We start from the raw sequence: 24,740 nt of genomic DNA, 5'->3' as shown, positions 1-24,740 counted from the left end.
ACAGAGAGGGCCAACCTATCCCAAAAAGAGAATGGCATTAGCAAGAGGAATCAATAGAGCATCTCACAGGGCACTCACACAGCAGGTTTGGCTGGTGAACTGTAGAAATGAGATGGTGAAAACTTCTGAGAAGAAATGTTTGGGGGGGAAATAAAACAGAAAAAAAGGAGAGATTTCTCCCAGAAGTGGGCTAGATTTCTTATGCAGGAAGATGAGCAATCCATGGGCACCTCCTCAGCCATGCAGAATCCAGCTTGATGTAGCAGTCATTAAAAATTTTTCTTTCTTTGCTGTTTAATTGAATTGCTGCTGCTGTTTAATTACATAAAATTAGTGGTGGACTCGTAAAGCATGGCAGCACTTTATGAGCAAAACAGCAGAGGGACAGAGTCCAGAGCAACACCATCCCTCTATGATTTACTGCAAAGAAGTTGGTGTGGAAAGACCACATTTCTTACCCATTGTGTTTGTATCTTCTGACAGTGCACAGAAGTCTGAGGCCAAGGTGAATGCCCCCCACTGACATTTCATACATTAAACCCCTTGCTGTCTAGTATTTAGCCATGCAGTCCTGCCTGATATTTTCTGAAGCTGGAACTGGAACACTTAAAAATCATTAAATCTCACCCTGGCTTTTATTTCAGATGGACTTGGACTAAATCCTCAAAAGTATTAGCATCTATATTTTGTTTTTCTCCAAAAAATTGTATTTAGTTCATTTTAATCAGATCTTTGAGAGGTTCAATGTATTGTTAATCCTATAATAGCACCATCTGTGCTTCTTTTTAATATCAGACTTTCTTGAAAAATTACCCTATACTTTTTCATGTGGATACCTTGAATTTCATGACACCTCTTATGCAGCAGAGTAGTAGAAGTTCCAACTGTACACAGTGGTGTAAAATTATGTTCATGAAACCTGTGCAGACTAAGAAGTACTGAGTGAAAAGAGCAGAAATCTGTACTTACTTCTCAGGTTCTGTACAGGGAAGGAGCCAGTGCTGCTGGAAGGGGGCAGGGAACATTTCTGGCAGATGCATTCCTTCCCATTGAAAGTTACCCGGTCACCAGCAGGGAAAGGCAACCTGCAACAGCAGAAACAAAAGCAAACTGGTTACAGCCTCATGCCTTTATCAAAATTAAATATCTCCCCATAAAGGAACTGATTAAATTCTGGCTTCTTTTTCTCTGCTTGCACAGTTCTCATTCAGTTTTCCGGCCACTTAGAGGCTTAAGTATCAAAGGGACATATCAAACAGACAACTTCAAATGCAGATGGTTACAGCTTCTTAGGAAAAACAATATCTAAAGATACAAAAACACAGTGAGCACTCAAGTCCAAACTGTTGTGTATGTAAGAAATGTAGTATCAGCCAGAGTTCATCACTAACAGGATCAGTTACAGAATGAAAATAAAATTGGCATTACAGGGAGTTAAGTAGAGGCAAATGCAGCTGCTTTTATGTTGTAAATAACTGCACGAGAGTGATGACTTTTATACATTAAAATCAGTGCTTGTCCTCACAACTTTTATCACATCAAAGTCTTTCTCTTAATCTATGTGCTCAGAAAGCAATGAACTCTCAAAGGGAAAAAACCTATCCCAGTTACAAAACCCACAGTGTCTACACTATTTGTTTTCCCTACCCAACAACAGCTCTCCTTACACTTAATTAAATCATTCCTTTTTATCAATGTTCTTAAAACAAAAGCTCTCTGCTGTGCACTTCCTTGCCTGGGCACAGAAACCACTGAGGCTTTTCCTCTAAGAGAACCAGATGGACAAATCACTTCATATGCAGCAAAGGATGGTGAGGATTTAGAAACACATTTCACTCCACCCAAAGCTCATGTCCAACTAAATTCCTATCCAAGCTATCAAAATGTGGCTTAATGGGGCACAAACATAACACACAACTTCTGCTGCATGGTGAAGTCCATCTGACCACACTATTTCATTAACATTTCATTAAAATTCATGGCATTCTCCCACAAATTCTATCAAATTCATACCAATTGTGACGTTGTCTCCACTACAAAACTACACAGCTACACTGCTAAACTTAAACATTATTTTGCTTCCAAAACTGCCTAAGAGATGCTTATTCTACACTTGAATTACACTTAAAAGAAGTTTTTTATTACTTAGAAGAAGAACAGAAGCAATGCTGTCCTTTGTTTCTATATAATGTTACTAAAATATATTTGAAACCAGCTAAGTGCCATCCATTTTGGACCACTGGTGATAATTTAAAAAATCATGACGACACATGGAGTGCAAATATTATTATCTTTTTTGATATCTGATAATGAGTTCTGCATTTCACCTTTTTTTTTTCTCTTTATCAAGTTTTCATAGTCAAAAAACTTCCTACCTTTTCACTCAAAGTTACAATAAGTAAAAATACCTCATGGAAATAGCATTTAATATTGCTTTACTCTCTGACCCAACTCAAGGATCTGCTCATGACTCTGGTACAACAAGGTCCAACCCCATGTTATTATAGATTCAGGAGGCCTAAATTTCCATCTGTTTCAAAGAGGATTTTGTACCATGAGTTTTACTCAACAACCTAACCAGAAGACAACACTGTTTCTAGTGTGACAGGCAGGATGTGGTGGAGCTGCACTGCAGGGAGCAAACCTGTCATGTCTTGCAGCAGAGCAGCAGCAGAAAGCTTCTGTGTTACACATTCAAAAAAACTCCCAGCACTATCTTGTTAGGTCATAACTGTGGTCTGCAACAGATTTTGGTACTTTTTAAAGTCAGAGATACTTCTAATACATGGAATAATAAAAGAGCTTTATGAACTCACAGAATAGTAGAGGTTGGAAAGCACCTCTGAAGGTCATCTGGACCAACCCAAAGCTTATTCAAATGAACATTTGAATAAAAATCAGTAAATGTGACAGAATTCTATATAGATAATAAAAATTCATGACTAATTACCAAAAACTGTCTCAAAAATGGAGTGATACAATTCAAATGCCGTCCCAGTTTTCTACTGCAAATATGAAAGAAACCATTTAATAATGTTTTCATTAGAAAAAAAATATTACAAAATCAAGCCTAGAACTTAGCACTTGCAATTGACCTGGAAAGACACAAGCCAAGGGATTTCAAACATTCCAGAACAGAGACAGGAACTTTTATCCAGTCTCCTGCATGTTTTCAGGAAGACATCTCATCTTGACTTACAGATACACACAGACTTATTATAACCACTGGTAATCTGCCCCAAATTAACCACTGTTAATCTGCCCCACAAAAGCAGCACCCTGCTGCACTGATACCAGCACACAACCACCCTGGCATCTCTCACTCCTATGCACAGCTGCTTGCCCTGGGCAGGACAGGACCTTCAGCTGTTTTGCCATGGGAACCAAGGCTGGGCTCAGCAGGGTTTGCACCATTAACAATCCCAGGGATGGTGACACACTGGAGCTGTGAGAATTCACTGCTCTGAAGAATGACTGTGACTACTGAACAATCTTGTATGCAGTCTGCAAGGAGCAGTAGGGAGAGGTGAGGTATATTATAATTACATCTTCCTGACTCAGGGATATACCTAATAAAGATCCAGCTGATCTTCCAGCTGAGCACAGAAGCACCTCTCAAACAGATGCACCAAGCATCAGTAGAAGCAGGGAGTGCCCACTTTGAATAGGCTCACCTCATCATTGCCTGAGCAATCAGATGATCTAAAAGGAAATAAGTTAAAACTGGAGGAGCAGAAGAGGAATATTCACCTCCTATGGCACAAAGACAGAACCAGGCAGATGACACCTCCAAACATGCCAGAGCTCATAGGCCCCAGAGCAAGTCACAGAGCCTCCTTAGATGGCAGGGCACTTAGGGGGTTTCCTAGCCCATAGAAATACTGTACTTGGTTTATTTTCTCATGGTTCAGTAGCTAATCACCACGCCTTTCCATTCCAATGGGAGAAGGCAACAATTTTGATTCCTTATTGTTCTCCAAATATGCAAGACATCTTGTTCGGAAAAAAACCCAGGGAAATATTCCTTGGAGCTGTCCACCCCAAGGTACAGACAGACATTTCCTCCCCTCACAGGTCTTCTAAACCTATAAGTAAGTTTCAAAGTTTGTTTCACTGTCTTGTTCACTGAGAATTCATACCCAACACATTTGTCAGTTTTCCTGTACCAGCTGACCTCTCCCTTTCACAAGCATTTCAGTGCCAGGATGAGCGAAGGCACAACAGAAGGTGGTAACAGCCAATTAACAAGGTTTCAGCTTCTGAGCTCTGTAAGTTGTGAGCAGGACTATATATAGAATTTTAGGCTAAGAGCAGCATATCTGCCTTCAAATACAATGATATCTCACCACCAGTCACCCACTGAACGCTGCTAGGTATTGCAAAAAGCAGGACAGGGTTTTAATTAGCTACTTATCCTTTAATAAATATTCAGTGAGATTTTCACAGTTGGATAATCTATTTTTAAAATGAGAATTAAGAGCATTTTTAAAGCAGCCCTCTCAAATGACTTGCAGGATTTTAATACATCTATGATTCATTTCCCAACAAATTTTGTTTTATCCACCTGCCAATATTTGCAAACCCAGAAAAAAAATCTGGAGGTGACCAACACAACTATATTGTAAAACACTGAATCACCATCAGCCTAATCCAGGCTGTGTGTTGAAACCAAAAGGTCTTGTCTTTCTCTGCACCACACCTCAATCTATGCAGCTGTGGGCAAGTCATTCAAGCTTTCTGGGAGGGACAAAAGAAAGTGTTTTTTGGGTTTTTTTCAGAGCAGATGAATGCCCATCTATTCTTTAAATTGCTGATCTGACTCTGTAGCTGAACAGTCAACTAAATTTGATATATGAAAATTAAGAAAAGCCTGTGGTCAGGCAGTTGAGAGAGCAAAGCTATTCATGTCAGTAGGTGGCTGCAGTTTCACCAGGTCAGGTGTAATGTCAGACAGCAACCCAAGGACCAGCAGGATCAAATTCTGCTCTAACTTGTACCTGGTACAATCACACCCCTCAAGGTGCTCCACAGGGATGAATCCCTGTGGATTAAAATGATGATACAAAGCGGGCATTGAGTGCTAGCTACCATCTACACAAATTTCAGTGAGGGAAAATGCTAAATCCTGCAAGCAGTGAGGAACAGCCCCATGCACCAGTGCACACAGGGGTTAATCAAGCATAAGAAGATGTGGGGTCCCAGGGGACACGAAGTTGGATGTGAGTCAGCAGCGTGTCCCCACAGCAACTGGCCAGCCACCTCCTGAGAGGCACCAGTGCAGCCAGCAGGCACAGGGATGTGACCTTCCCTCTGTCCATCATTTAGGAGACTGCAGCAGGCACCATCCTGGGCTCCTGAGGACAAGGATTACTGGAGGGAGACGAGGGAAGGTGGTCAGGTCCAGAGTGCAGCACAAGACACATGGGCAGGCAGGGGCTGCAGCAGATGCACCTGCTCAGGGGAGATTGTGTTGCTGTCCAAAACCACCTGATGACATGCACACAAAACTGGAACCATGCTCTTCTCAGAGGTAAAGAGTGAAAGGACAAGAGGCAGCAGACATAAGCTGGAACATGGGAAATGTCAGCTCAATATAAGGAAAAAAAATTACCATGAGCTTGTTGAATGCTGGAACACACTGTTCAGAGAGTCTGTTGGGAATTTTTTAAAGAAATGCCATCAGCTGTCTGCTCAAACTGGACTTGCTTTGAGCCAGGGGCTGGACCACAGGACCACCAAAAATCCCTTCCATGCTACATTATTCTAGGGCATAGGGATGCTCCATATAGAACCAAAGAATCCTAAAATCACTAAGGTTGCAACAGACCTCTGAGATCAAGTCCAGTCTTTGACCAAACTCCACCATGCTCATGTCATCACACAGTGCCATGTCTACTGATTTGTGAACACTGCCAGAGATGGTGGCCCCATCACCTCCCTGGGCACCTTGCTCCAATGCTTAACCCCTTTTCAGCAATGAACCTTCTCCCAATATCCAGTCTGAACCTTCTTTAGCACAATATACAGACATTTCCCCTTGTCCTACAAGGCCATACATCTTAGATATGCTTACTAAATCTATAGGACTTGTTAACATACTAAGACATCTCCTGGAAATTCCATTTTCAAAGTATTATCATTCTGAAAGACTCAATGTCCTGCCCTTTCCCATCCTACATACAAGCCAAACTGTCCTGACTGTGAAAGCCATGTAAGAAGTAGGCGCACAATTTTAATAAAATTAAGCTTCTATTGCTACAGCCAGCCTCAATTTTCTACCTTTTCTAGTTAACTTTTACAAACACATGAAGCTTTTGAAGGAAATGTCTTTGGCAGTCCTCTGGAGGACACAGCTCCTTCCAATTAATGAAGCTATAAGAAGATTGCTCAGCCACTTCCTGGGAATTCAGAGTAAGCATTTAATCTGCAACAGTTTTCAATCTATGTTGTTATTCTTCCACTCGTTCCTAGTTTTAGGCATTATCATCAGAAAACACCACAGCAGAAAAAAGGTTTCACTAGACTGAACAGCACTGGAAGAAGGAGGGATTAAGTCCTTAATCTTTACTCCAGCAGAGCAAACACGCAACTGAAACCTGATTTATTTTTTTTTTAAGAGCTGCTTGGTTGACACAAGATAGAGAGAAACAATCAAATAGGATGGCACAATATATTTTACTTCTACCAATTTTTCTCTGAATACCAATTCATTCATTTTTTTAAGGCTTTAGCTTGTGGCAGCCCTGGGCAGTAGCATCTGATTCCCAGGAGATGCCCAGGGATGAGCTGGATTCCTGACACTCCAGCTTTTTCAAAGAGCAGGGCAGCAGGTTACAAATGCAGTGCAGGGGGCACAAGGAATACAGCTCCCTGTGACACTGGGCCATGTGGCATCCAGCACAGTAATATCAGGAGACAACTGGGTTTGGATTGCTGACTTCTTCCCACTGCTCCTGCTAGCAGGTTTTCCCACTGCTGCTACCATACACTTCCCACACGTTTCTATTCAAACCTTATCCTCTCTGAAAATAAGGAAAAAAAAGGACTTGCTACTGACACTGGTTTACTATGCACTGTAGAAACAGTTCAGAAGTGTTACTTCAGCAGCTACAGAAGTAGGGGTTGCAGAAGAGCTCATTTAAAAGAATTTGAGGATCCTGCAGCATTCTGGAGAAATGTGTCATGAGTGCAAAATGCCTTCTGCTGCCAGTGTTTTCATGCTGAAGATGGCATGAGCCTGGCTTGGTTTCCATGAGAGCAGGATCAGCCCCACTGGCAGGCAGTCACCATCTCTCAAATTCTCACCATTCTGGAGGTTGGATTCCTAACACAGCACCCACAATAAAGTCTGGCTGCGAAAGGTAATGCCAAATGCAGTTGGCATCACCCACCAACTACTACTGACAGTGTGCCTTGGTGCAGTATTTAAGGTTTCTGCCCATCTGTAAAAAACAGAACCACAAATGGTTCTCCTGGTTCTTCTCACCAAGGGAAATACCAAGGTAGAGAGCTTTACACCATTTCACCCCTCTTTTATCATTACTGTTTCTTAAAAAACAAACAAGTTCCTTCATTTGGCTTAAACAGCATGTCTTTACAGCCTACCAACCTTTTTTTTACTGAGGATATCACTCAATAAAATAAAAGCTGATGATGTTTAGATAGGACGCCCTTCCCCATAAAAAACACAGGTTATGTCTGGCTTGCAATGACAGGGGTAATTGAAGCTGATTTAAAGCATATAAACACATGACAGGATTCTTCTGCTGCTCTGCACCACAAATCAGTGTTACAACCCCCCTGGGAGACACTAATTGAATCCTGCTAGTCAGCAGGGCATTAGCTGGCTTTGATGAAGACAATATGAATTTGTGTGCCCTTCCAAGAAAAGCAACAGAAGCAGATCTGTGTCTCTCTACTGAATGACTAGAAACAGCAAAATAGCATTTAATACAACTATTTAGTTGTGTTAAATATATAAATTAAATATACAGAAGCTTAGGGAACATCTCTGATTTTATTTTTTATATGATATATTATTGTATCAGGAACTTCATTTTTAAAAGCTTTACCACATCTTCATCACACATTGTATTTGCAGCATGAACAATTTCACAGTGCTGCAATTTAACTCACCTGAATTGTTAGGTACTTAAAAATAAATTTTAGTCACAAGGAAAATTATTCCAAATTTCCAGGGAGACAAAAGAAACTGTATCACCAAGCTCTAAGTGATGATTGACTAAATAAAGCAGGAATTGCATTTCCAATGGTCTGAAAGCCAAGGCAGGTAGTTTCTCAGTACAGTAATACACAGTTAAATACATTTCTGCTAAGCTCTAGTGGTGTGACTGAGGATACAAGCATGTCTAGCCAGAAAAATGGAATCAAGCAGTTTTTTGATTTCTCTTAAATGAAGGAGTACCTCACTTTACAGAAGGTACTAGTGCTGAGAATATGGTACCAAAAATTAACTGTGCTCATCTCTAGCAGAGCTGTGATACTGCCAGGCTGCAGGCCAACAGCATGTGCAGCCAGCAGTTAATTAATGAGATACACTTGAAGTCATTTTCCTTTACTAGTAAAAGAAAAAAATAAAATGCAAAAAGAATTTTAGAATTTTTCTTATCTTAACTCTCCACATTTGTTTTAAGTATCCAAAAGGAAAAACAGATCAGAATTTAGACAGAATTTAATATAATAAAGGCTTGTCCATCTCAGAGTCTCCCCTCTATCACAGCTATTATTATTATTATTTGTGCAATTGCTTTATTTAATTGAGACTCTGTCAGGAGCCACAGCTGCCCTGGAATTTAACGTCCTGCTCCTGCATCAGCACAGGAGGATCTCTGAGCTCCATGGGCAGGGCAGGCTGGGCTGGCAGACAGCCACAGGGGCATGGCCCTGCTGGTTTGGGACTGCACAGTCACCTGCACACAGAGCATCTCAACTGGGCTGCACCAGAGCCTCGCTGGGCTCTAAACCCTGTCAGGGTGGGGTCGCTTTTCTTGGACCCTCAAAGCTCAAGTTGAGCCAGAGAAACTATGGCAGCATTTCCACTTGCTCCAAACTGCTAGAACAGTGTTTTCTGAAGGTTTAGTGCACTTCAAGCTGCTTCATGAAGCCCTCAATAGATGTGTTTGTGCTGTACTGCTGAGTTGGGGACCCATGTGGGAAATGATCCCACTGAACTACACTGGGCTCTAGTAGGAGCCTGCTGAGGATTCAGCTACAGGCACTGGAATTCTTTGTAGCTTCAGGCCAATAAATGACAAAACAGCAGACACCAGAGAAATTAGGTAACACTTGGGGCAAAAGATCTTACAGTGAAGACAGTGGAAGTTTCTAAAGTACTTTGAAAACATCACACATAAGATAACATTAAAAAGAAAAACACATTTGGAAAAAAGGGAGGCACTCAAAATTACAGATTTTCTTTTTCTTTTTAATTCTGCAATTTTTTAAGGAGTGAGTAAAGGAAAACCCTATCTCTAGGCAATAGGTTTGAATGCCTGGAATTCAGGACATTCTGGCATCAGAAACACAACTTCATGTAGAAAACCTACCTGCAGACAGCACACACCAAACAGTCTGGGTGATAGAAAACCTACCTGCAGACAGCACACACAAAACAGTCTGGGTGATAGAAAACCTACCTGCAGACAGCACACACAAAACAGTCTGGGTGATAGGTTTTGCCCAGGGCTGAGACCACTTCTCCCTCAATGAATTCATCACAACTGAAGCATCGTGTGCCATAGAGTCTCTGGTAGTCCAAAGTACAGATGTAGTCTCCCTGTCTCACAAAAAATCCTCCTTGAGCCAGGTCACATCCACAAGCTGCAGAAAGAGAAAAGGCAGACTCAGAAGGCAAGAAACAAATGTTCTAAAATTAGGCTGAGTTTTCACCTGTGATCTGAACGGTTCATAGTGGAGTATTTAAGCACTTCAATGTATGGGCATATGATCTCACAGCAGATGTGCATCTGAAAGACTCTACCCTTACAGTGAATTACATCAGTCAGGTATTTTGGACATATTTAATGTAAAAACCTCAGTGCAGCAGCTGTGAGTACAAAGTTAAAGTCTGTAGAAGTTCAGGGTTACCATATACAACATCTAACATATGTAACAGGTTAAAAGAAATGCTTAAAGGATATAAATCTTTAAAATCTAAAGCACCAGTGTTGCAAAGAAACATCTCTGACAGACTACAGGTGTTTGATATTTCTCCTTGACACAAAAGGGTTAACTAGTGCTATCTCTAAACACAGGGGCTTATGCTCATGGCAACTGCTGCAAGTTTTCACAAGTTAAATCAGTTTAAAGCAGCTCTCATGTTTGCCTGATGAACACCACTCATCACATATGAACTGGAGGCACCTCCAGGTCCATCTGCTCCTGCCAAAAGTAAGGTTTTAATCTGAAATATCAATTTCTATTTTTTAAATTAAACCCGTAGGAAAGGGTTAAAGTTGATTTACCAAAGGTTTGTGAGACTGTTCAGGAGTTTCCTTCCTTGCACCAGGGGTGGAGCTAGGCTGGAATTTTGAGAAAGTATAAGATGGGAAAGGAGAGATAGAATGGTCTGGTGAAGTCACACAGAAAGGGCAGACATGTAGAACACCACCATCCTCCACATTGACCAGGATCTTTGAAAACAGACTTGACTTGATTTAAAAGAGAACTGGACTTCAAAGTGGTGATTCTGCTGCTGTGCTGACTACTCCTTTGGTGCAAGTCACAGCACCACACTTGTTACTACATTCCTCTGCTCCCGGGGATGTTCACGTGGGAATGTGTTCCCATCAGCAAATGGTGTTTACAGTCAAATGGTGCTGAACCACAGCAGTGTCACTACTCACACACAGCCCACAGAAAAGGAGTGGGAATGTTGCTTATTAAATCTGGGTTGCATGTACAAAACATTGGAGAGTTGCTCAGTGCTTTGGTCCCAAAATAGCAGAAGTATCCATGCTTCTAAAATTCCAGATTGAGATTTACACTTAGGTACCTGGGAGCCCACAGGCACTTTGGTTTCTAAATGTAAAGCCTGGCAACTCACACCCAGGGCTGTTTGCAGTGTCAGAATCAGTCACCTTGCTACTAAACTACAAGAAAAGAGTGCAACAGAGGTGCTCAAGACACAAAGCAACATATACAGCACAGAAACCCCAAGGAAGCAGAAGATCCAGATCATTCATTCAAAATTACATCCAGTCACCCTCCCTTCTTATAGTCTTTGTTAACTGTAGCACAGGAGGCCTGAGATCAAGGCTCTCCTTCAACCCTCTGAAGGCTCATCCCTGTGTTGGATTTCAGTGCTCATCTGGATTTCAGCGCTCATCATTCTCCCTGGAGATGGCCCTGACTGCCAAGAGCCAGAAAACAACAATCATGCTAGAACATTAGCGCATGGTCAAGAACTGAAGAACTATGGGCTCTAATCTTTCCTATAATTCAAAATAATTCCAATAATTCCAATTATTATTATTGCATGTGTCATGGACAACATGGATTAGATTATTTATATTTGAATACATTGTTCATGTTCTCCATCTCAAAGGCTTAACACATTTGCTTTAGCATTTCTCTTTCTCACCCGTGCTCTCATTTTTACGAAGGACAGGCTTTTTGAACAGACTTTCTAAAAATGTGGCACAACACTCTGGATATCATGAGTTTATTTCAGCCTATGTATTTCAGCTACCTACTGGTGTCACAGAAGCAGAGCTCAGCTATGGATTCAGGATGATGTTGAGTGGCATGCTGAGCTGATTCTGATGCCCCAGAGCAGTTCTTAACTGCACCATACAGTGTTTGAACTTGTAAAATGGAGCATAAGACAAAAAAGTTAAAAGGACATAAGTGCATTTCTTAAAAGAGGAGAGAGGGGTTGTGTCCCTAAATGTGTTTCTTTATGCTGGTAGTGGCACACCTGACTGCAATGCGCCTGGAAAAAGGCACCAAGAGCCACTTGGAGCTACTGGGTAACACGTTCTGCTGTGCACCATCACAGAGGGACTTGCAGCTGGGCTTCCATCACCACAGGAAGATGACTTGATAGCGCAGCCACAAATTATTTGCCACTGCTCTGTTGTGCACTTTTGTCCCTGTTCACCTGCTAAAATGAGAGATAAGCACAAGCAAATATGTATTTATAGTCTAAATGGAAGCCAGGCAGGCTCTGTCTCACTGCAGCTCAGAGAGGCCTGGTGCAGGTTTGGGGCACGTGGGGTGAGCAGCAGTTGTGCCACTGGCATTTGGTGGCACTCTGCCTCCCCCTGAGGGTAGTGGCCTCTCTCAGTTCTGTCCCCAAAGCAGTCTGCACTAATGCACTTCATCCTGGCTTCTCAGGAAACCCTGCAGTGAAGCTGCTCTCCTAAAGAGAGACAGAAAAACAACTTATTGGGACTTCAAAACAAAAGTGAGCTCAGCATCCTCTCACCAGGTCCCTTCTGCACCCCCATCACTTCAGCCTCCCCTGTGCAGAGAGGGGGTGCATGAACACCACCACCAGCTCTGCTTGAGTCACAGACCCTTCCTGCTCCTGCACCCTCTGAACCATCTGATCCAGTTCAACTGGACACCCAGCTGACCAGAGAAAAACATAGGGATTCCAGTTAAATACTGGCCTGGATATTAAAAATAATCATGCTTTAAGGCTGAGAAGAGCAGCTCTGAAGAGAGACCCACTGGCCTTCCCTCAGGGGGGATGCTGTGCCCCTTGCTGGCTACTCATGTGGACACAGCCTCTGCCCATCTGAGATGGTGCTGCAGAGACAAGAAACCGGGAAAGGAAAGCTGGAGGAAGTCTAGGGAGAACATCTGAAGGCAGCTACCAGATCTTATTCTCCTAGGACAGGAAATTAGCATTATGTCACATCCACTCCCACCTAGCATTTGTCTTCCAAAAGGAGTATCTGGAGGAAGGATTATTTTTAGCCTAGAAACAGTTTTCAACAGTTTCTGGAGCTTATCTTGGTGATGAGAAAAGCACTGAAAACAGTAATTATATTAATGAAGAGACTAACACAGAGTAACTCATCTTCTTGTCTCGGTATTACCCTGCATACAAGGCAAAGAAAACTGCCTTTTCCTGAGCAGTTATAAGCTTTAGGAGGAATTTTTAAGTAGTGAATAAGTGTTTGTCTCTTATTCTTATGATACTTCAAAGCAAGCCAGTACCTGGATGTGCTATGGGACTTGAGAGGGAAAATATCCACACCATTTTTAGGGAGGGTATCTCAGGGTGGCTTCTCTTACAGCTGGATAATTCCACTTTTCAAGACAGTTTGCAGTTTCCTGACACCAAAATACTTCATATATAGATGTGAGGGGTTCCCCTACAGGTTTAGAAACTGACTACTTTTTTCCCTAGCACAGCATCTGCAACCTGAAGCACTGGAATTTATGAAGTGTGTAATGGTAATGTTTTTAAACTAAAATAGGTGCAATTTAGACAGGATATATGGAAGACCTTTTCTTAAGAGAGGCTGGTGAGACACTGGAACAGCTTGTCCAGAGAGATGGTAGATGGTCCCTCTCTGGAAACATTTGAAGTCAGGTTGGACAGAGCCCTGAGCAAACTGATTTGGTTGAAGACATCAGTGCTCATTCCAGGGGAGTTTGGACTAGCTGACCTTTAAATGTCCCTTCCATTACGCTATGATTTTATAAAAATAAATAGCAGTAAATCAATTAATCAATGCACTTTAAGCACATTGCTATTCCCCTACTGTATGCCATCAGTACTCCATTTGCAGCGTACAAATATAAAATTCATCTGTTTTCTGTGCTGGCAAATGAGCCTCCTGAAATTAGATTAATTTTTTGGCTGCATGCTGGGTCTAAAAACCAGCTGTGTCTTGGGGGATGCTACGCTCTCTGTGCTGCTGCACATTGCAGCAGGCTGCAGCAGCAGCAGGCACTGCAGGTCTGGTCAGCCCAGCAGTGCTGTTCTGCTGTCAACATGCCAGACAAATAAGTGGTTTGCCTACATGCAAGTGCACATATCAAGTCTATATTTTCCCCCCATTTTCTGCCTGATGTAAGTTAAATAAAATTTTTCTTCCTCAACACTGTGGTTTTATGTCCACTTTGGTATTTTCCTCCATCCATGAGATGGATGCTGCTGGCTGACCACGATCCCAAGAATGGCACTGCTGATATTATTCTCTTTTGGCAGCTAAATTGTATATATTCAAACACCACCAATGAAGTTCTCCAGAAGCCCACGATCATACGTGGAACATTTCTCCTGGCCACTATGCTGTGAGAAGGAATCAGAATCACCTGGCAAACTTCCACAGCTACAGCTTTGACTGAAGTTCAAACTGAGCTGCAATTAATCTGAAGCAGTCTAAGCTCATTTCCAGCAGACAGCTGTGACTCTGATACTCCTCCTTGCATGGTCTGGTGTGCTAAGTCCAGATAAGCTTTTCACAAAGTTTTTGGGGAAGCCTTTCACAGCTCCAAGTCTGCTGGCCATACAAATACTGGCATGGGGATATCATCTCTTAGTTAATTCACACCTCAACCTTCACCTATAGGTGAGCAGCAGTAAGACAGAGGGAACCTTGCAATGGGGAATACAAACCATACAATACAATCACTCTTCTGTGCACAAGTGATCATATCAACTGTCTTTCCAAACACATCTGTGAAATCATGAATACTCAAGCCTGTCAGTCATTGGCAGTGTATTAGCAATAATATCTAAAATATCATCTATTATCTCAAGGACTTGAATGACATCTCATTTTGTTAATATCTAGGGCAAACAAAAGCAGCATGCAGTCCCAGAAAAGTCTTGGACAGGCCTGCTGGTCTCTTCTGCAGCTTCCAACCAGGAAATGCAGGAAGGCAGACAGGTCTGATGGAAGAAAACCAGCAACTTTTGGAGCAGAAAAGATACAGAGAACTGTGGGGATACATCATATCCTGCAACACTTCACCATGCACATGTGGCACTGATAAAGCTATAAAGGATAGAGAGTACAGCACCTACATAAGCTCCCTGGCTACACTGGCCATGATGCTCACAAATTAATTTGTGGAGTAAACACTTCACTGCAGGAAAACCCTTTGAGATTCAGAATACTCTTATGAGATTGATGAAACATTAGAGTGTACCAATTAAAATGAAGAAGAGGTTTGGAAATGTCCTGCACTATGTACCTTGACTCCTATAATAAAACTACACATTGAGTAATTTTTCATTAGAAAATATATTTCCATGTTCCCTCTGGAGAGCATAGTTTCCCAATAGCTTAGAGAATGCTGCTGCCCTATAAAAGCTCTCCCACAGTCTTAGAGGTGAACAAGGTCCTCTCAGCATTAGGTATGTGGCTGTTTCAAACTGCCAAAATAATCCCCAGGAAAACTGCAAAAAATGTCCTGTTTATACTAATTTCTTATTTTAAGTATTCAACCTGGTTATTTAAAATTTACAAGTATGCTAAAGGAATTTAAGAAACAGGATAATGTGCTTTAACCCATTTTAAACCTAATAACATCTTAAGTGTCTATTATAACACTCCTGTCATTAGCCAGACTAATTAAAACAGGCTTTTAAAAACAATAAAATACAATAAAAGCCACAACCCAAAAGAAACCCCAACATGCAAAGCAACAACACCAAATATTTTCAGATTTCTTTTAACAGTGCTTTGGGTGCCAGTTCCAGGTTTGCAAATGAAGTCCCTGCTCTATTCACAGATATGGCAGATGGCCTCGTGTTAATGAGTTGCAGCAAGTGGGAGGTGGAATAACACCACTGTGGCAGTGATGAATTTCAGGCAATTTCTCTGGGTCTCAATACAAGCATCACATCACCTAAGTGCACTGAAATGCCCAGTAGCTACTCCAGGGTGCTGCTGCATCCCTGCTGTGTCCTCAAGGGAAAGAGCATCTCACAGTCTGCAAGTCCCCTGCAGAAAGGCATCCTGGCACTGACTTTTTTTTTTGCACAGGGAAAACCTTACCCCAAAAGAGAACTTGAGTAATTAAAAAGACTTATGGACTTTTTAAAATATTAATAATTCTGTGACATTATCTAATGATCTAACGTGGGCTGAAACTATGTATGTTCAAAATTTCTTTATATGAATGGTATCTTTACTGCCTGCAAAGCTTACATAGATTTGAAAATACTCTCCTCTAATGAGCACTTACCTTTCTACTACAACTGTAATGGACTAAAAGGGTGCAAATAAGGAGTAAATAAATTGGAAAACAGAGAAAACAGAGGTTTGGCTTCCTTGGGTGGGTAGTTAGCTACTTTCTATTGAATGTTATTAAGACATTCCTTTACCAGTTCTCGTAACCATGATTCCTCCCATTTCATCATGCTTTACTAATATTATTTATTTATTAAATTCATGAAAGATACTCTTAAAAAATATATTCACAGACTCTGGTTGAAATATATATGCCATGTTGTGAGAGTGATGGTGTGATGGGTGTATGGCCAGGATGTGAGGGGCTGCAGAAGGGTCTTCATGAATGCAAAGGTTGCAACAAGAACATGATTATAAAAAAAGGAAAAGTATCCATTGCTTTGTGATAGTGCAAGTTAGCTAACAGACCAAAATTTGTGCTTTAATCACTGAGCTGTTTTTAGAAAATCAGTGATTAAAAATTTTAAAGTTCAGGTTTTTAAAACTACAACACAGAACCATTTGCTGATACATTAAATTACTTTTGCACCAGCAAAAGTGATCATTATTATCATCATCACAATTTCACTGAAATAAAAAATTACAAGCTAACATGACATTGGTAAGGCACTCTCTGCAACCTTGGTGAGCATTACACTGGAAACAGTTTTTCCTGTTATCCTGAGTTTATATGATCAGGGACTGCAAACTCCTCCAGGACTCAGGAAGTGCTGGACATGCTGCTGAGAGTGCCAGATGAAAAAGAGTCCCCACACTAATGCCCAGTGCCATGACAGCAGAAATACCAGAAATTGCTACTGCCTGGCAAAATCTGGGACTGGGAAATCTTACAAATGAGCTTCCCATAAGTGACTCCCAGTTTGAAATGTGAAACCCCCTAGCCATGCTCAGATGTGAGTCCCTCAGACTGCTCAGTGTGGCTTAGAACTTATTTATATCCTAGCAAATGCATTTGATCTAACAAAGAACTAACTCCTATTGCCAAGTTACTCCATGTGTTTTTCACTGAATATTTTGTCTTAGCCCTCCCCATTAATAGGACTTCCCAATAAATGATATAACTCTGGGTTCTGTTGCATGTTCTACTGAGAAAAAGGTATAGAAGTGATAGATGCAGACCTGGGCTTTTTCACAATTCCCAGGACACTGCAGGGTCACAGAAACACTAATCCCCAGAACCACATACCCCATTCTAAGGTAAAGATGTGCTAAATTCTAGCATATTAATTAAAAAAAAAACCAGGGGAATTAATGGGAGAACAAGTATACTTGTACTGCTAGCTGTGCCAGCAGGGAAGACTGCATGTGCTGCACTCATAACAAGACAGCAATCAGGAGAATTTTGATCAGGGGTAAAACAAGATACATATGAGATACAAGGAAGCAGGTGTAACACACAGGTCATGTTTTCACCTCTGTGGCTCAGACTGGAAGTTTATTTCCTTTCATCAAGACAACCCAGGAAAGGACACAGATGTGAGTTAGAGTTCTCACATATGCACAAAGAACACTGCTTAGCAAGATGGTTCTCCTGCTTAAATTGGGTTCTCCTGCTTAAATTGGTCACTGCAACTCTGCAAATATTAGGATACAATCAAAACACAGAAAATTAAATACTAATAAAACAGGGTAATTTCTATCCTTATCAATGATCTAAGAGGCTGCCCAAGATAATATAATTACAGCACCTACATCTTCCTATCTACAGTTCTATGTTAACCTGTCTCTCTGCTGGGTCTACTAAATCACAGCTGTAAGCAAGCTCCAGGTTAATATTTGTCTAATACCATCCACTCCATTAAATGCAGTTCTGACCTAACAGACACCCTCAGAATAGTTTATACTCAACACATTTTTTTTTTTTAGTTTGACAGTCTAAGTCATAAATATTTTATTACAATGCTTTTTATTACAGTCCTTGACATTTTTATTACAGTGGTAACAAATAAAAAAATAATTAGCAAACATGGGAACAAAAGCCCTTGAAGTCTGATGAAACTTTGCCTTACTATATCAAAGGTATCTCTTCATTATAACAGTACTTCTATAAAACCTGATTAAAATGGGATATATTTTAAACTAAAAATTAAGTAAAAATCTGAAGTAAGGTTAGATGGCAGGTTCCCTGCAGAATTTTATTAGCAGATTAGATGGGCAGCTGAACAGGAAATAACACATATGAATAGATATGAGTATAAACCTTATTAATAATGCCTATTTACCTCCTTAGGTCCTATTACACTTTGATACTGAGCAAAACTAGCAGATGCTCCCAATACTGCTGTTAAATTTTTTAATCTGGATGTATCTCTTAGTCTTGAATAATAAAGGAGTTGTTCACCTTTTAAAAACTTTGAATTGTTTAGAATCATTACCTGGGGAATGCAAGAAGAACTGGATGGGAATGAAAGAAGAACTGCATGGGAATTAGTGACTTTATACTAACCTTCCTTGGTTATGTAATTTAATTTGAATACAAAAGGCATCTAGAGAGTTGCTGTTGCCATTCTGAAATTCACAAGGTTGCCCAGAAAAGTTCTGGCTGCCCCACCCCTGGAAGTGCCCAAGGCTGGATGGCTTTGAGCATCCTGGTCTAGTTCAAGGTACCCTTCCCCATAGCAGGGGGGTTGGAACGAGGTGATCTTTAAGGTTCTTTCCAACCCAAACCATTCTATGAATAATCAGACAGCAGTATGGCAATACACAAAACTACCTTTCTACCCTACAAAAAAAAAAGGGTAGAAATACAGAATTCAATGTATTTGACCCTCTGAAACCTTGTAATTTATCCAAAACTATCAAAGAATTAGTTTCAAATTTCACACATATTCAAAAAGGTGTAACTTCTTCCAGTGTAAGATCATCTGTCACTGATGAGGTCATTCAAACAGACCTCAAGTACCTCTAGCCATCACACCATGGTCATTTGTCATTCTTATCAGTTTGCATTTTCCACCACGGTACAGCCATAAATTCTGAGAGAGGAACCAAAATTTCCTGCAGCTTTATAAATATTGTATGTTTTCTGATGCAGGCTACAGGATGGTTTAATACAGAGGCAGTCAGCCAAGCAGGCAGGCATCCTAGCAGGGCAATGCAGGCAGCCCACACATGGGATTATCTGTCCTGGACAGTCCAGCATGGACACACAGCCTCGTTCCATGTGCTATCTTTGGTGCATGAGGTGAGGCAGCACAAATTGCATTGCTGAGTAGCAGCAAAATAAATGCACCACAGGGAGGAATCAACAATAGGATAAATACATTCCCAGAATCATCACCCTGCCCGTGCACAGCAGGAGTCATGGCACAAAACTCTCCTCCAAGGCTGGAAGCAGATGGACTGGTCAGAACTGAATGCCATTTCTTTGCTAAATCCTAACACATGAACTGTATTCTTTCATCCCTTAATTTAAAAATCCAAGTCACATTTGCCTAACCTGCTTTTTCTCCTTTTATGTAGCTGGTGAAATGTATCTTCAGTGCTCTGCTTGTTCCAAAGCTCTTCTCACCTAACAATATGGCAAATACATATCACAAAGCAACTTATGCTTCTAAACTAACCAATAAAGCCCAGAAACAAAACAAAAACAGTTACCAGAAGAATGCCAGAAAAATTGATGGAAACCAGTGAAAGGTGATAAAAGAAATGAAGGCATTAAATAAAGAGAGAAAACCCTCAAACCAATCATGTGGGCAAACTCAGCAAAATGATTAGTAAGGAGGAGTCCAAGAGCCTTGACACCTAGCAGCAGTTTCAGCACACCTCTGACACTCTCCTGTGCCAGCTGAGAGACTGACAGGTGGCTGACAGATGCTACCCTGCTGCCTTGTTAACACTGTGATTTTTTCCTCATTTTATTCAAGATCTGCCAGAAGCAGAACAAACTCCTCCTTATCTCTCACAGACAGATAGGGGCAATGCACTTGTACAGTGCATTCATCATCTTCCTCTGCATGGGGGTGGGAAAAAGCCCTCTGCACTGCCTAAATTTGGGATCAGTGGATTGGTTCAGTGACCACATGCTGCATTTGCTGGTGCCCTGGCATCATCTAAATGGAGATGGCCTATAAAACCAAAAACTGGATGTACAATTCTGTCTTACTCCCCCTGTAGAATTTGTCTTTTCTCACAGCAAATCTATTAAAAGTAAAGGGGGATTGGTCTTCATACAGATAATCATATGGAGTAAATATCAGCATGTTACTGGTTCATGTGGGCAACAGGACTCCTGAATAACAGATCAGCTGCTCTTTTCCTCAGCTAGGTCTGAAAAACTGATTTAATAGTGAAATTTGCCATAAGAACAGCTGGCTTTAGAAGAACTTAAAAGATGAATGTATGGGCTGTGTTCTGCTTTGAATACTAATCTCTTCTGAATAGATGACCAAAATATTTTTGCTGTTTAGGAAAGTGCAGTATGTTTATTTTGCTTGCTGTGCAATTTTGCAAAGAACACCATTACTGAGCTGAACATTTAATCATGTCTGTCCAACTCATTATTGCCTCAGTTTTTTATATTATGTACTCAATCCCACTAGATTTATAAAAATATCAGTATAGCTAACAGATAGTGACAGTTTTCTTTCCAGTATTTCCTCTAAAGAGGAGTAGAAATAGTTACAGTAACACATCTGAAACCAGAGACATGCTCATATTTCCAGACTGAGCTACAAGGATTAATAAATGTCATTTGAAGCACTGGTTAATAATGGAGTAAGCAGGTTGTTCAGTAAATATCAGTTAACATTTATGTACCTGTACATTTAAAACAAATTAGATCTTAGCAGCTTCCAGACAGGTTTTGAAACAAGCAAGTATCTACAGAAGGGGTGTTGTATCAGATAATTCCCTTTTCCTGTGCATCCTTCTGCTATTGAAGTGACAATATCAGATCACCAGGCAGCAAGCTGGAGCAAACCAAGTCATTCCCCCCCAAAAATGGAAAAGCACAGAGGGTCACACTGGAATTTCCAGATCACAGTCCAACACAAGAGAGCCTGGACATGGCCATGGTGCAGCCTACAGCATGCACTAGAGAGCTGGGGGAGAGAAAACCTCTGAGTTTCTTTGCAAATGTTCACCCTCTCCTAGCCCTGCACTGTCCTCCCAAAGTGCTCTTTTTTCCTGACATCCCAGATCTACAGTAAACTCCAATATGGATAAAAACAGCTTTATATCCACTGAAAACATCCTCCAGTTTTGAGACTCAGAATGTTTATAACCTCACAGCAAGGAGTCAGGGATTTCACAGTAAACCATTTCAGGCATGGACTGGATTGTAAAATATGCTTGTGAAGTTTGCAGGATCATTAAGTAACACACCATTGCTAATGCCCTACTCACAGAAGCAGCAGTCACACTTACCTTTGCAAACAAAGCATTTAATATGGAAATATTTGTTCTGAACTCTCAGAACTTCCCCTTTGCATGGTTTTCCACAGGTATTGCAGAGAATTGCAGTACTGGATGGCTTCTCCAGCTGGCTATGTACAGCCTGTGGTTGTGACACTGCAGGAGAAAACAAAATGGAGAGCATTTTAAAGGCCATAGATGCATCTTCTCTAAGAACTACAAGCAATGACAATTAACACCTAGGACAAATCAGCTCAAGCAGACTAAAATTTTAACTTCTGGAATTGGCCAGCACAGGAGAAAAGATCTGCCAAAAGGAATTGAGCCAAGCCAACTCTGTTATTTCATAACTTTGAAAGCTTTTGACTGAACACACTTCAAACATAAATCAGAATTTCTTTTAGAAGAAAGAATCCACGTGATCAAGTCTTGAGAGCCTCCGCCTGAATTTCAAAAACTGCTTTGTCATATTTTCTCTTCAAGAAATCAGAGAATATAGATAAAAGCTACAGTTTTTATTCAAAATATCTTTAATGGTACTTGGTAACTCTTACACTGTGAGCTACTGTTCTTTAAAGTTCATAGTAAATGCCTTTTCTACTGATTTTAAGGCAGAAATACAGCTCTGTAGATGTTCTGAACGCTTCTGAAACATTGACATCCCCATAAATAGCACACATATCTGACCATTAACCAAAGTTCTCTGTCATTCTGTAAGGAAACCACCATTTCAAGAGGTTAGGTTAATCTAGGTTAGTGAAAATTAAGTGAATTAAAAATTTGCTGCCATCTTGTGATGTAAATTAGAAATTGCATTTATTGTGCAGTTGATAACATGGGCAAAGCTGGCATCTCAATGTGTTATGTGGAACAGGTGAGATATGACCTCATTCTTGCAGTCCTGCTGCAGCACTTGCATCAATATTTTATCAGTGTACTTAGGAGTCAAGAGAGGAAACATCAAGGCAGTTAATTATAGAGGAGCTGCACTGTAACTCAACACATCTGGCTTTTTCCCTGGGTGAAGAACTAATAACAGGAAAGCACAGAAAGCATTTCAAATAAATGACATATTTAATGACATTTTCTTCTGTAATCTGGCATGCTTACTCAAAGGCTGGATTGCTTATTTCAAAATGATTTTGTTTAAATTTTGGCTACAAAATAAACTCGCCAACCAACCAACCAGTCAAGATGGAGCAGCCTCTCATACATCAATATGCTTAAGCAAAAAAGGCTTTTCCACACCCACTGAGTTGAAGGAGTTAGTGAGATGATGAGCTTCCCTCCCACACACTCTTGCTGCAAGTTTTACCCAAACCAGCACTTTCTACTCCTGCAACTAAAGTGGTTTGGGGTTTTTTTTTTTACCCAGAAGATACATGGGCTTGAGCTTCTCATGACATTATTCACCACCCACTCGCATTCTGCCTTGTCTGCTAAAATTACACGTTCTGTGATGGTCAAAAAGTCCTGCTCAAGGCTTTGTGAACTTTGGAGCAATTACTGAAGGGCTGGTTATAATTAAGGACATCTCCAATAAAAACAATAGAAGCATGACAGGCAACTGGAAGTTTAGAGAAAGGCAGATGCTCAAACTTACACAGAGCAAGCAGTACAGATCATTCAGGCTAATATGAGGGTCTGATTTATTCCTCAAATAAAAACAGAGGAAACTCTGAACTTTGCAAGACTCTGCTTTTGACACAAGAATCTCTCTGTACTGTAACCTGCCCAAAACAAACGACCCACCCTGAAAAAGAATCAACCCTGTAAGAAACCAAAACAAAGTATTTTCCTGAGTTAGTAGAGCAGAGCAGCAGCTAAAAGTGCAACTATAAATAAAGGTTTGCTCTCTCCAGATCTGCTAACAAGCATCAAATTAGTAGCACACAACTCAGGAAAGACTTGACTGAAAAGGAGCTGACCATAGCCAGAGCTTTTGGGCCTAAACAGTCACATTTGAAATATAAAATTCTGATTGGAACAATCGAACAACTGACTTTTCCTCACACTCGACTATTCCCCTGTTCCAGCCTTTCAGAACAGCATCTCTGCAGAGGCATCTGTGCCTGGCCAGAGCTGAAAGCTGCCAGCCCATGCTGTGGAGAGTCCCACAGGGCAGAGAAAGCCAGCCTAGGAACTCCAGGCTCAGGAATTCCAGCCCAGGGCCAGGAGGAGCCAGAGCCCTGCCAGAGGCAGCCCACCCCTCCAAACATCCCCCTCCCCAAAGTGACAACAGCCTCCCACCTCCAGAGAAAACTCTGCTTTTCTCTTTGCTTTCCTCCCCCTGGGAGTCCAAAGCTGAACTTTCTGCAAAGCAGCAGAACACTGAAAACTGTTGCAAAGTTGTTTTTTTTTTAGTTTCTGGCACAGTTGCAAGCTGAAAATGTGACAAAAAACAGAAAAAAATTTGTTTCCCATGATGTATTTGGTGCTCAGTGTCCAGAGTTACAGGGCAGGAGTTCACACATTTCCTTCCCTTTGTGTCTCTAAATTAAGGTTTGGAATTAAAAACTCAGTAACTCGGCTATAAAAGAAATTTAAAAAGGAAAATATTTAGGTTTGCGATTTTTTAAAAATTCTTCTTTGAAATTTCTTCCAGATTTTTTCTATTAATTTTGAAGTAAAACAAAGCATATTTAAAATATACACTGCAGACAAAGAAGTAATTATTTTTCTTTTGTCTCAGTTCAGAACTGAGCCACTAATTATTTCACCCAAAACCCCAGTGGGAATACAGTGCCTCTGTATTCAGAGGTCCTTCTGAAGACAGTTTGAAATACTGACTCTTCCATCTAGCACAACAAAATCATATAATTAATCAAATATCAATTTGTATTTAATATAACATAATAGGATTTAGGTTGAAATTTCAACTGCTGACAATTCTGAGAAACTAATTCCATTAGGGAACTTCACACTTTAACTTATGATTCAAACCATATTTAAGGAGATAAGTTTACATGGGAATTTTCAGCACTCTACCTTTATGCCTTTATGTATCAAAATCAGTCTTCAAAGCAGCAGAAGAAACAACCAACATATTTAATAAGTGAAATAATGAATTACGGATGGAATGGAACGATCTGAGGCTACTCATCAGATCATAACTAACTAAAGAGTTCATTAAAAATTAAATGCTTCCATTTTACCCCAATTTGTAGAAATTTCCTTCTTAACTTTAAGCTACTTTTTCAAACC

General features: G+C 40.7%; 1 protein-coding gene across 1 annotated transcript in view; it reads right to left on the bottom strand.

Moving 5' to 3' along the window:
* The window catches only part of ABLIM2 (actin binding LIM protein family member 2), a gene marked incomplete at its 5' end in the record, with an annotated part of 93,144 nt that extends 70,182 nt beyond the window's left edge, over positions 1-22,962 (bottom strand). The window contains 4 exons of the mRNA XM_084205113.1: positions 970-1,085; positions 9,657-9,840; positions 21,549-21,692; positions 22,950-22,962. Of these exons, the coding sequence (XP_084061239.1) occupies positions 970-1,085; positions 9,657-9,840; positions 21,549-21,692; positions 22,950-22,962 (457 nt within the window). The remainder of the gene's footprint in view (positions 1-969; positions 1,086-9,656; positions 9,841-21,548; positions 21,693-22,949) is intronic.
* Positions 22,963-24,740: the final 1,778 nt, after the last annotated feature.

This window comes from Fringilla coelebs (assembly GCF_963513975.1).
Source record: "Fringilla coelebs genome assembly, chromosome: 4".
Classification (NCBI taxonomy): domain Eukaryota; kingdom Metazoa; phylum Chordata; class Aves; order Passeriformes; family Fringillidae; genus Fringilla; species Fringilla coelebs.
The sequence above is the reverse complement of the archived record's forward strand: the minus strand, read 5'-3'. Positions and strand labels throughout refer to the sequence as shown.